General features: G+C 42.6%; 1 protein-coding gene across 14 annotated transcripts in view; it reads right to left on the bottom strand.

Annotated features, from left to right (window-relative positions):
• AUH (AU RNA binding methylglutaconyl-CoA hydratase) overlaps positions 1–12577 on the bottom strand; it is a 212427-nt gene extending 199850 nt beyond the window's left edge. For 2 of the 14 annotated variants that reach the window (XM_049896592.1, XM_049896586.1), the window contains exons 1-2: positions 1158–2799; positions 942–1027 (exon numbers count right to left, since the gene is read on the bottom strand). Coding sequence is in view for 4 of the 14 variants with exons in the window: in XM_049896583.1 (XP_049752540.1) it covers positions 12250–12496 (247 nt within the window). In the remaining 10 variants the exon portion in view is untranslated. Of the gene's footprint in view, positions 1–941; positions 1028–1157; positions 2800–10351; positions 10445–12249 lie in introns of those variants that run through there. The other 12 variants (XM_049896584.1, XM_049896585.1, XM_049896593.1 and 9 more) reach the window with 10 other exon arrangements.
• Positions 12578–13084: the final 507 nt, after the last annotated feature.

Raw genomic sequence — 13084 nt, 5'->3', positions numbered from 1 at the left:
GGACTCACACTTGTGAAACCCACATGCCCATCAATAGACAAATGGATATATACAATATGGTATACATGTAGAGAATGGAGTATTACTGAGCCATAAAGAGAAATGAAGTTCTGATACATGCTACCACATGAATAAACCTTGAAAACATTATGCTGAGTGAAGTAAGTCACACATAAAAACTATCATATGATCCCAATTATATGAAATATCTAGACTAGGTAAATGCATAAAGACATTTCAAGTCAGTGGGATAACTGCATAAATGGATCATTATAAAGGATCTACACCTCATACTACCAATTCCTTGATCCTTATAGTGATGGTTCCAAAATGGTGATTTTTATACCATTATTCCCATTCCTCCTTAAAAACAAGTTTTCCCCCATCACTTTTTTGAGTATCAGTATGGCTTCAAGAGTCTTTATTCAGTGTGTTACAACCCATTGCCGTCAATGATCTTTTTAATGCTCAGTTACCTGATATTTGGCCAGGAGGAGCCCTTCTAAGCCTGTATTCTATGTCCTTTCAGTATGTTCCCTTTAGTATTTGAGCACTTCCTTGCCTTCTGATCCAAAGAGATACTCCAGGTTCACCTTATACTTTTCCTGGTCCAGATCTGCAATCAGCCATTTCTCTGAAGAGGTCTAGTTTCTTTTTGTGGGTGAATGGTATTTAGAAACCAAGATCTGGGCAGGTGCAAGACCAGGCGACGTTCAGTTGTGATATACGCGGAGCTGCTACGGGTCGAAGCCAACTCAATGGCACCTAACAACAGCAATCTGGGCACTGGTTGTACTCACTTCTACTGTGCTGTCCCATGGACGACCTAGGGATGTGTATTATATATGACAAAACGCTTCAGGTTTTTAGATTTACTAAAAACCATCCTAAGTTCATCCTGATGACTCCAACTCATACAACACAAGAGGATTCCTCCTCACCTTCCTCCATTCCACATTTGCACTTCCCCCCTTCCACCAACGCCTGGTTCCCAAGAACATCAACACATTTTCTCATGTGCTTTATCCTACAATAAAAACAAAAAATATTCAGAATTACTGCATCCACACCACTGTTAACAAACCTACTAAATAAATTTCAATATTCTTTTTGACTTAGTAATTTATGAAGGTATGTGGTCAGGCTACAAAACCTACCCAAATTAGTTCTTTTTTTCTGCGTGGTTAGGAATCTGACATCCAATTCGAATCACTTGTTTCTGTGTATTTGTCATAAGCCACTGTTTCATTTTCCTGTCTCCTTAAAGAATGTAAGCTTTATGAGAGCAGGGACTCTGCTTACTTTTGTATCCCAATGCCAGAAACAGTGATGGCCCACAGTAAATGCCCAACTGTTTTGCTGAATAAATGAAAGAATGAAGAAGGTTATCTCTAATCTACAAACTTGAAATAATCTCTAAGGTTGCCATACGACAAATGCTAACTCAGAAGGAAGCGAAGTCCTTCCTACCTGCTAATGAAAGGCTCATTTCCACAACCAAAGTTTTAGGAAGTATACCCCAATCTTTGCCAAACTTCTTCTCCTGATTAATCCTCTTGTAAGATTCCTTCAAAAAGGACAAAAAACACTGACTACTAAATGTTAAAGATGAAAAATTAATCTCCTCAAAATTGCAGGACATCGCACTTTTCTTAGAATTTGACGATTCTGTTTTTAATACTTTGTAATAAAATGGTTTCTTAAATCAACAGGAAAAAGGGTTTTAAGCACAGCTGTCCCGTCATGCCTACCCTTGCCTGAGACTTTCAGTCATTCACTAATCTCTGATCCATACTTGCCTGCACAGAGAAAAGCTGTTTACAACCACACTGCTCCCATCAGTGTGCAGGAGTGGTTTTACACGCATTAAATTAGGAGAGCACAAATGCCTCCTACCTGCAGCCAACAAGCATCTCCTTCCTGCTGACATAATTTTATTATCTCAAACTGAGACCACGCATAGGCAGTTTAACTCTTAAGCTAATTACTGTGTGAGAGTAGTCTGTAGTAAACCGTGTTCTAAAGCAAAATTCTGGTTTTTGATAAAGACTGTCCAGCATATACACAAACAATAGCACACTATCCCATAAACAGATCAAATTCACCTAGCTAACTCAGGATGCACCCTATCGCTCCTCTCCCCTAAAACCCATTCCCCCTCATATTCGGACATTCTACAGGCCACTGTTAAGGCTCTTTTACTTGTGAACCCACCAACTGGTAGTAATTGTATTTACTTTCTTATGTTAGGACTGCTTCCTCCAAGGCACATGGCAGAGATTTTGCAGGTCTCAGTAAGCGTTTTGACAGCACTAAACTAAAGCACTATTTTGATTAGCCCACTGCTTCTGAAACTTTACTGTGCATGTATGTGAGTCACCTAGGGGTCCAGTTAAAATGCAGACCTGAACTGCAAGAGGTACAGGATACAGCCTGGAATTGCACATGTCTGACAAGCTCCCAGGTGATGCCTACGCTGCTGGTCAGCTGGGGACTCACACGGGTAACAAGGCCTCAGAGCTCCCCTCCACGAAAAATTTGGCTGTGGGACCCTTTACCTGGATAAGAACATAAATTTCACTCTAATGTTTTTTACAACAGTCATCATCTCTCCCTTCTAAGAGGTTATATGTATAGAGGCCTAGAGCTCAAGAGAGAAGACAGGTCTACAAAAGTAGAGATCTGGGAACCATCTGTACAGAGGGAATAATTGAAGCCACAGAAACAGATGGTATCCACAGGACAAGGTGTGGTAGAAGAAATAGACTAAATAAAAATCTTAAAGGTCCCCATTTATCTGACAGAGACTAAAGGAAGCCCCCAGGCTATAACCCCCCCCAGCACCCTGCTAATTCAGAACTGAAGCCACTCCCAAAGTCTACCTTTTAGCCATAGACAGGCCTATAAAACAAACAACACACATGAGGAAAGTGCATCTTGGTTCAATCACGTATATGAGACCAAATGGACACCTGCCCAAAACCAAAGACAGGAAGGGACAGGAAAACTGAAGGAATGGACAGGGGGACCCCGGGTGGAAAGGGAAGGTGCTGACATATTGCAGGAATTGCAACCAATGTAACAAAGCAATCTGTGCATAATTTTTGAATGAGAAACTAATTTGCACTGTAAACTTTGATCTTAAAGCACAGTAAAATTCTTCCAAAAGTTCACATTTAGAGGGTAAAAAGTAAGCCAAAGAAAATAAAGAGTAATATGTTAACAACTCACATTTCACAATTAAAAAAAAAAATTAGAGATAACAGTAGTAATAATAATAGGAATAAAACTGATGGCAATAATTGATTCTCAAAGTAATATAGAACCAATTCAGATTAGCTTAATCTTCCACCCCGCCCACACTCAGGATGTGGTAACACGTTTATAATCTCAAAACTAAGATCCTTGGGGCAGGAATCATCGCTTGCTCACCTCTATATGCCCAGCCCTACACACTATGCTTGATCTAAAAAACACACTTCATGTTTGCTGAATGAATGAGGTGCCTTTTGAATCATGTGAAAGTATAAGGTTATAAATACTACTCTTAAATGTCTAGTATCCACTACAAAAAGTGGAATGATGTGTGACCCCAATATTCCCCAGCATGTTTTTTCCTTTTTCAAAACAGACAACTGGGATCTTGATATAACTAATGCCACGATGAACCTATAAGTTCTTCTCTTTGCTCTGCCTGCCTCCGCCTTCACATACCTCTGTTAATGACTTTGTTTTGACCAAATGTTAATGACTTTGTTCTCTGGTTTAAACTGATGCAAATAACCTTTTGTTATATCCAACCACCTGTGGCCTACAACCCCCACAGGAAAATCAGAGCCCAGTTATCCTGGCTGCTAACCATAAGGGCCGGCAGTTCAAATCCAATCCGCCTGGCGCTCCTTGGAAACTCTATGGGGCAGTTCTACTCTGTCCTATAGGGTCGCTATGAGGCGGAATCGACTCGACGGCATTGGGTTTGGGTTTTGTTATCCTGATATGAATATCTTTAGCCTAATAAAGCAATGTCTGGCAGGGGACTACAAAGACACTTGTAACCCTTGTAAGATTCTATATAAGCTGTAATGTAAAACTGCTCTTTGGGACTCCATAGAGACAGCCTGTGTTGCTGCCTGGTCCCTGGTGATGTATATATCTCCTTAATAAACTTTCTCACTCTTTCTGACTTGGAGTATGTTTCATTGGCTCAGCTGCTCCAGGGCACGGGCCCTAATCAGGTAACAGATGAATTAGTAAAACTTTAGTTTTTGGTCTCCCTACGAGTAACAAAGTCTTCTTCCAATCATACACCAAAAAAAAAAAGATATAACTCTCCATTAATTACAAAATTCAACACCCCGACACCTCAAACCACATCAAACTCCAACTATTATATATTTCAGCTGCTTTCTGTCAGTTTTTTTTATGCTTGGAAAATAAAGTATACTACAAACACTGAAAAAAGGAAACATAAAGGTCTTTTCTAAACCAGGGCAACCAAAAATACTTTTGTAAGAGGTAGATCATTTTAGCTCCCTCCCTCAATATCAGCCTAGGAAATATCTTTCAAATAAGCACTTACTAGAATAATTTACTAAGAAAATAATCTAAAGGACCGCTATAGAGGTGCTAACTAAACTATGAAATGCCTGAAGCTTGCATGAGAACTCTAAAGCACTCCATAAGGTAAACTCTGTAACACAATGAGGACTTTTCAAAGTACAAACCACAGAAGCAATAATACAAATTACTAAAACTCCCTATGTTTAACATTTGCAGCATCTGGAAAAAAAGGAAAAGAAAAATTATAGAAAAATGATACATCAATGTAATTGTAAAGTAAATAAACACATAAAACAATGAACAGATTTAAAAGGGATCACTTATTCATCTTTAGACTGTCTAAAAACTCAAGAGTTCCTATTCAGGTGTGATCATTTTAATGATTTCAAGATAAGAAGGTCTGAAGGAACTGAACTCCACCTAAAAAAGCAAAGATGTCTGTCGCTTTGAGGACTAAGGTGCGCCATGGTATTTTCAACCACCTCACGTGCATGCAAAAGCTAGGCAACGAGCAAGGAAGACCTAAGAAGAATTGAAGCCTTTGAATTATGGTGTTGGCAAAGGATACTGAAAATACTACGGACTGCCAGAAGAATGACTAAATCTGCCTTGGAAGAAGTACAGCCAGAGTGCTCCTGAGAAGCAAGGATGACAAGACTTTGTCTCACATACTTTAAACATGTTATCAAGAGGGAGCAGTCCCTGAGCAGGATATCACGCTTGGGAACGTAGAGAGTCAGCCAAAAAGAGGAAGACCCTCAACAAGACAGACTGACACAGGGGCTGCAACAATGGGCTCCAACAGAGAAACAATCATGAGGATGGCACAGGACCAGGCAGTGTTTCCTCCTGCTGTACATAAGTTTGCTATGAGTCGGAACGGATTCCAAGGCGCCTGACAACAACAACATCTCTGGTGAAATGAGGTGTCCACTGCCGAAAAGCCCACTGCCATCAAGTCAATTCTAACTCACAGCAGCCCTACTGGACATGGCAGAACTGCCTCCCAGGGTTTCCAAGGCTATACATCTTTCTGGAAGCAGGCTGCTACATCTTTCTCCCGTGAAATAAGGTAGATGGGGTGTAAATAATCTTAAAATGTTAACTGGAATCTCAAAACATCTAGATTTCCTCACTTAAAAAAGAAAAAAGAATTCATTCCCAGGAAATGGAAAAGCAATACAAAAATCTTTACAGAAAACAATAACATTATTTAAATAAATGGTCACTCATAATTTTCTTCTGCAATTCACACCATAATAATGAACAAGTTTCATTTAAAGCACCGATACAATTTCTTAGGAAATTGAAAAGCAAAAGAAGTGATGACAATTTCAGATATAAAAAAGGAATAAAAAGCATTATTATCTAAAGCTGATTTTGGCCAATTTTTCCATCAGTTCTAAAATGCTTAAGTATATTTCCCTATATCTGCAATCTTGAAGCTTTTCTTCAATATATTTTGGCTATAAATAGTCTTCTCACCCAAGTCAATGTCCCCTAAATGAAATAAGCAAATTGGTGCCTTGAGTATTTTATTCCCAAGGATCTGACAATGTGTGAATAAGGGAAACCATAGTTGATTTCTACTAATTCTTTTTTGGTTGCTAGCGATTTCAATTTTTAATCCATGACTCTATTCTCTTATGCTATACTGAGAATATTAGTACTTTTATGAAAAAGATGCTCAACGCTGCTCATTAAAAAATGCAAATTAAATTCACAGCAAAACACCACGTCTCAACTATCAGTTTGGCAAAAACCCAAAAGTTCAAGGACATATTCTGAGGCTGGTATGGGAAGGGGGAAAGAAGCTCTGTCATACACTGCTACTGGAGAGCAGAATGGTAAAAACCTGATGTAGGGAAATTTGGCAATTTCTAGCAAAAGTGCATATGCATTTTTCTTTGGACCTTGCTTTCCATTTCTAGGAATCTCTTCTACATGAAATACATGCACAGGGTATGTAGTGCCATCTAAAAGGTCACAGACTCCATAATGGGACCACATAGAGGAGTGTCACACAGCTATCAAAGGGAGGGACCACCCATCGATGGATGAAATGGATAAACAAAACATGGTACATACATACAAAAGACTACTACTCAACCAGTAAGAGAAATAAAGTCTCGATACATGCTACCATGTGGACACAGCTTGAAGACATTAAGCTGAGTAAAATAAGTCAATCACAAAAGGACAAATATTGTATGATCACAATTATAGAAAAACACATACGCACTTGCTGGAAATTGCCAAATGTATAGAGATCAAGGAAACCCTGAGTGGTTAATTGCTACGGCTGCTAACCAAAAGGTCGGCAGTTCAAGTCTACCAGGCGCTCCTTGGAAACTCTATGGGGCAGTTCTACTCTGTCCTATAGGGTCGCTATGAGTCGGAATCGACTCGACGGCAGTGGGTTTGGTGTTTTTTTTTTTTTTGGTTATAGAGATCAAAGTTTATTATCGGTTACCAGGGGCAGAAGCGAGGTGGAAAGGGGGGTTAATGTTTACGGCATATAGTTTCAGTTTACAGTGATGGAAAAATAGCACTGATTAAAGGTAGGGCTGCATGTCCAATCAATGCAATTGCTCTCAATAAGTTGTGTGCATTCGCAAAAGCTGTGTGATAGATGAGCCTCTGATCGAGACTACTGCCCTGAGATCATCTTCAAACCTCAAACCAAAAACATCCCCTGCCATCTTCTTAAAACCAAACGATAAAAAAAAAAAAAAGATAGCTTAGCTTAACTAGTGCCTTAATAAGGAATCAAACTGACAACAGCAACTTGAAAGATTAGACAGGACACACAGGGGGCAGTGAGTTTATGTCAATGAGGCAGAACGACTCAAAAGGAGGGCGATAATGGTTGTACAACTCGAAGAATGTAATCAATTAATTGAATTGTACATGTAGAAATTGCTGAATTGGTGTATGTTTTCAACAACAAAAGGAAAGATATTTTTTTAAAAAAGGAGAAGGACTAAGAGCCCTACACACTGCCCTAGAGGGATGGCCAGGATAGTTTGTGAAGTGGAGAAAGCTGGGCACAGAACAATGTTTACAGAATGTTCCGTTTTATCTAAGAAAGGGGGGTAATATGAAAATACACACACAAGTTTTATTTTGTAAAGCAACAACCGAAAACCCACCACTGTCGAGTTGATTCTGACTCATAGCTACCCTACCTATGCTACAAACAGGACGAATTCAGTCCATGCGTTCTATTTGTCCTGCAGTGTTTTGTTTTTGTTTTTAAAGCAATGTTGAAAGCAAAGAACAAAGTAGGAGGACTCACGCTTGCCGATTTTAAAACATTACATAGCTAGAGTAATCTGGTACTGGTATAACAATAGACACACAGACCAAAGGAATAAAATTGAGAGTCCAGAAATAAATCCATTTACTATACATTCACTATAGATGGTGCCCCAGTGGTTAAAGAGCTATGGCTTCTAACCAGAAGTTCAGCAGTTCGAATCCCCCAGCTGCTCCTTGGAAACCCTACGGGGCAGTTCTACTGTGCCCTGTAGGGTCACTACAAGTCGGATTTGACTCAAAGGCAAGGGATTTGGTTTTTCTGTTGGTTTCTCTATAGTGAACTGATTTTTTACAAATGTTCTAAGTCCAATCGATGGGGAAAGAAGTGTCTCTTCAGTAAATGGCTTTAGGAAAACTGGATTTCCGCATGCAGAAAAATGAAACAGGATCTATGCTTCACACCATACACACACAAAAAAATTCAAAACGGATTACGGCCTTAAATGCGCAATCTGAGACCATAAAATCCTTAGAGAATGCAGAGGCCGTGCTGCCTGGCCTGGCTTCTAACAATGGATTATCTAACACACAGGAGTCCCCAGCTTCCAAATGCGATCCCTTCCTAAGCGTGTCTTTAAGCCAAATATGTAGGTAAGTCGGAACAGGTACACATGGTTCTTATTTAACCTTACTTTAGTGTAAGAAAAGGCTCGAAGCCTTTTCAATGATTTAAAAGCTGCACATGCAGCAAGTGAAGATGACTGTGATGAAGAATGTGTCCTTAGTAGGGGTTGGTTCAACCATTTCAAAGCGAGGGCAAATTTACGTAACATTAAAGGGCAAGTATGAGCTGTCTGTAAGTCCAATGTTCCTAACCTGAAGACTTACTGTAATAACAAAAGCACAAACAGCAAAACACAAAATTTAAAAAATGGGACCTCATTAAAACTTTCTTCATCAAAAGACTTCACAAGAAAGTGAAAAGACAAGCTACAGACTGGGAGTATATCTTTGGAAACTATGTATCCAATAAGAATCTAGTAACCAAAATATATGTAAAACTTCCACAACTTAACATTAGGCTAAGTGAAAGAAGCCATTTACAAAAGACCACAAATTATATGATTCGTTTATAGAAAATGTCCAGAGTCCACAAATCTACTGAGATAGAAAATAGATACTTTCTTAGGGCTAAGGGTGGGTTGGGGAAGAGGTGAGAATGAACCACTAATGAATATGGGATTTCTTTTTGCATTGATAAAAATGTTCTAAAATTGCATTATGGTGATGGCTGCACAACTTTATGAATGTACTACAAACAATTCTATACTCTGAATTTTATGGTACATGAAGTATGCCTCAATGAAGCTGTTAAAAAATATGTACATATATGTGTTTCCAAGGAGCGGCTGGTGGATTCGAACTGCCGGCCCTTTGGTTAGCACCCAAGCTCTTTAACCACTGCGCTATCAGGGCTCCATGTATATTTGTGTATATGTACATACACACACACATACATATATAAAGCAATCAACTTGTTAAAAAGGGAAATCAAGTAGATGCAGGGAGACCAGTTACCGACTACTGGTGAGTAGCCCACTTGACAAATGATCCTGGTTTGAACTATGGTGTTAATAGAGAACAGTGGAGAGATTTCAAAGACACTGAACAAAACTTGATGATAAACTAGAGGTGAAAGATGAGGAAGGAGCTCATATCAAAGATGGCTTGCATTCTAAGGCATGGCTTACAAAGATAATTTTTGAGATGGGTCACAATTATAAGTAGAAGCTTGTCAGACGGGGGTAGTGGGGAGAGTAAGTCCATGAAGTGAGTACAATAGCACAGAAATATAAAAGAACAGGAAAGGGCAGAAGCTCAGATACAGCTGAAGGGAAATGGGGTGAACTGGGAAGGCCTGACAGCTGTGAAGGCCTACTGGCAACTGGGAGCCTTAGAAGACTTTTAACTGAGCACAGAAGTGACTCTTTCGCTTTTAAAAAAGGCAACCCCAGCACCAAAACCAAACCTGTCGCCATCGACTCAATTCCAACTCACAGTGACCCCGTAGGACAGAGCAGAACTGCCCCACAGGGTTTCCAAAGAGCTGGCAACCTTTTGGTTAGCAGCCGAACAATTGCCCACTGCACCACCAGGGCCCAGCACAAGTGTGAAAAACAGACTGGTAAGGGGAATAACTGGAGGCCAGGAGACCTACAAAGGAAGCTACTGCAGTAGACCAGGAAAGATCTTTGTAAACCAACACCAGGACTGCTGCTTTAAAACTGAGTAGGTTGGATGACAGTGTGAGAAATCACATACTAAAATAATTATGTAACTGTGTTTCAGCAACAAATTACAAATACGGAACTCAGACAACGGATGAAGGCTGATATATTCCTACTCACCTGCCCATCCCACCAACCTAAAGAGGGCCTAAAGGGCTGTGAGTGCAGTTAGAGGTTCCTCTAACCCAGAAGAGTTTTCATATTCCTTGAAGGCTACTGAGACCACCAAATTTTGGGCTCACCTTTATGAGAAACAAAAAAGGCACCTGGGAGATTCCTTCACCTGTAATATCTTCACCTCATGTTTTTCTTTGTACCGATTATTGCTAGTTCCGCTGCAAAGGAAAGGTAACGTTAACTTCAGTCATCGTTCTTGTCAATCCTCAAAGGTGGCTCAGTCAACTTTTTTAAGAAGCCATGGTGCCTCAATAGCTGATTTTTACACTTCAGATATCTGAAAATGCCTGAGTTTATTAAATGTTCTTCTATGCACCAATTTCTTCTCTTTTGATCCATTAGGGTACTAAACTTAGGGACTTCCCAGGCATTTTTGCAAATTTACCTTCAGCTTGTATTTAGATCATAAAACCAAATACATATATATATATTCAGAATATGGTGCATATTACTATCTGTAGTTGCAATCCCTTTGCATCTAGTGTGCTGTTGGGGCACCTAACTGAAATTCCAGTGCCATTTACTCCACTGCCAACCTACCCTGCCAGCTGCATTTCTCAGGATTCTGCCTCTCTCTCACTCAGCACTACACCCACACCTGCCTTACGCTGGTTCCCAAATACAACACACATGTTCCTATCTCCATGCCTTTGACCACCCTACTGTCTATTGTCACTCTCTGGAATAATAAACAAACAAGGAATGAAATAACCTCATACTCCCAAGCGCCCACTATGAGCTAGGTACTTAGTAGGCAATTTACAACAATCTCACCTAGCCTTCACAGCAACCCTATAAAGTAGGTATTATTTTTCCTATTTTACCATGAGAATGTTGGGGCACAAAGGTTTCCCCAAAAACCCTCCCTAATGTCAAATTCCACTGCATATTAAGGAATGCCTCCAATAACTTAAATCTCAAACTCTCCTCTCAGGTCTTCCAACCTCCCTAAATGTAACCTACCATATGCTCCTGGAGGGAGGGAAGGAATCACAGCCCTCTGCTCTCACCAAGCTTTCAAGTTAACATAGCCTATTAATCACTGTATCTTCTTCCTCACTACACTAAGAGCTCCCTGAGGATAGGAATCATGACATGCTCGTTTTTCCCTTCTGCTTAACGGATTATAGGTGTTCAATAAACGCTTGTCCAAATCAAATGGCCCTCCCGCTTCATGCCCTGGTAAACTGCTATTTCAGCCTTCACCACCCCTTTAGCGCTCCTCACTGCAACTGGAAGGAACTGACGCTTCATCAGCATTCCCTCCAAATCCTATCCTTTCACAACCCCTCCTCCCAATGTAAAGTATCGCTAATGCATCTGTCTCCTCCCACTGGAGGTAGCTCAAGGGCAAGATCAATATCATTCAGATTTGTGTCCCCAGAGCGAGTATCGCCACTGGAAGACAAAAAAAAGGGCTCAAAAATATGTAACTGAAGTGGAATATTCCCCCAAATCTAACTTTCTAGGATAAAATGGTCAAAAAAAGTGTTACAGATGAACAAGCTTCAAATGTCTCTGAAGTTCCTCAGAAAAGAAAACTGCATTCATAATACAGCTTTCTGAAATGCCACCACTGATAATCTAAGATGACAGAAGGCAATTACAGATGAGAACAAAGCCTGGCAGCAAAAATAAAACACACATACAGTTTATTGACCTTGGCTCGTCTGGAGAGCGCAGTTATTTCTTCGGCGCCGTGTCTATTTTATACAGAAGCAACTCCCGATAGACATTTAAATATTAAAAGGGCTAAGTCAGGCGCGTAAGGAACAGTCAATGACGGGGGCCGAGGAGGGACCGGGCTCGCAGACCCGGACGTAAGCCCAGACGCCAGGCAGCCTCCCACCACTCCGCCAGGACGGCACCCGCCGCCCGTTCTTACGACTAGAAGCCGCCCGGGTGCCGTCCACCCCGGCGTCCCGACGGGCCGCCCCCTGCGCGCCCCGGCCCGGCGCCTCACCTCTATCTTCCTCCTGCAGGTACCGCACCCGCAGCTCGTCCTGCTCATTCACCTCAGAGCTGTAGCCCCTCCTCGGGACAGCCCCCCGGGCCGCGGGTGCCCACGCCGGTGCGGCGCGCGGGCTTGTCGCCGAACTGGGCAGCCCCAGCCCCAGGCCGAGGCGCGCACACCAAGGGGCGACCAAGCGCGCACGACTGGCCTGCAAGGCCCCCAATGCCCCAGACGCCGTCGCCGCGGCAGCCGCCATGTTGTCTGTTTACGGCGTGGGCCTGAGGCTGCGGCTCCGCCCCTGCCTGGGCGGCCGTCCCTGCCGCGCGCACGCCGCCTGAGCCGGGGTCGCGGGCACGCGCACGACGCTCCACGCCCGGAAGTGGCGCCCGGCCCCGCCCCCGCCACGCCTTCTTTCTCGCAGCTGCTCGGACCTGGCGGCTCAGCCCAGCCCTCTCGGGCCGCTAGCGGAGGGCGCGGGCCTCCTTCGTTCCGCCTCCCGCGCTTCGCGCTGCATTGCCCGGGTGTGCCGAGGCCCCGGCAGATTGCAAACGGAATGCTGCTGGTAAACGTAGAAGGGGTTGATGGCTCGGCGTCTAACGTCCCAGAGGCGCGAGCGCGTCGAGGCGCGAGGGCGGTGCCTTGGAGTGCCCGGCGTCCCGCGGACGGAGCGCGGAGGTCCAGACCTTGCAGGTACATGGCCCCCGGAGCTGCTGCAAGGCTGTCCGACCCAAACGCTGCAGCCCGAGGGGCCTGGAGACAGGTGTGCCGACGACGGCTCTACAGGCCGGCCCCCGCCTCCTGCCCAGGGTTTGACGGAGTCGGAGAAACTACCTGGCGGCAGCCC

Source organism: Elephas maximus, chromosome 9, assembly GCF_024166365.1.
Source record: "Elephas maximus indicus isolate mEleMax1 chromosome 9, mEleMax1 primary haplotype, whole genome shotgun sequence".
NCBI classification, from domain to species: Eukaryota; Metazoa; Chordata; class Mammalia; order Proboscidea; family Elephantidae; genus Elephas; species Elephas maximus.
This window is presented reverse-complemented; position numbering and strand designations above follow the sequence as displayed.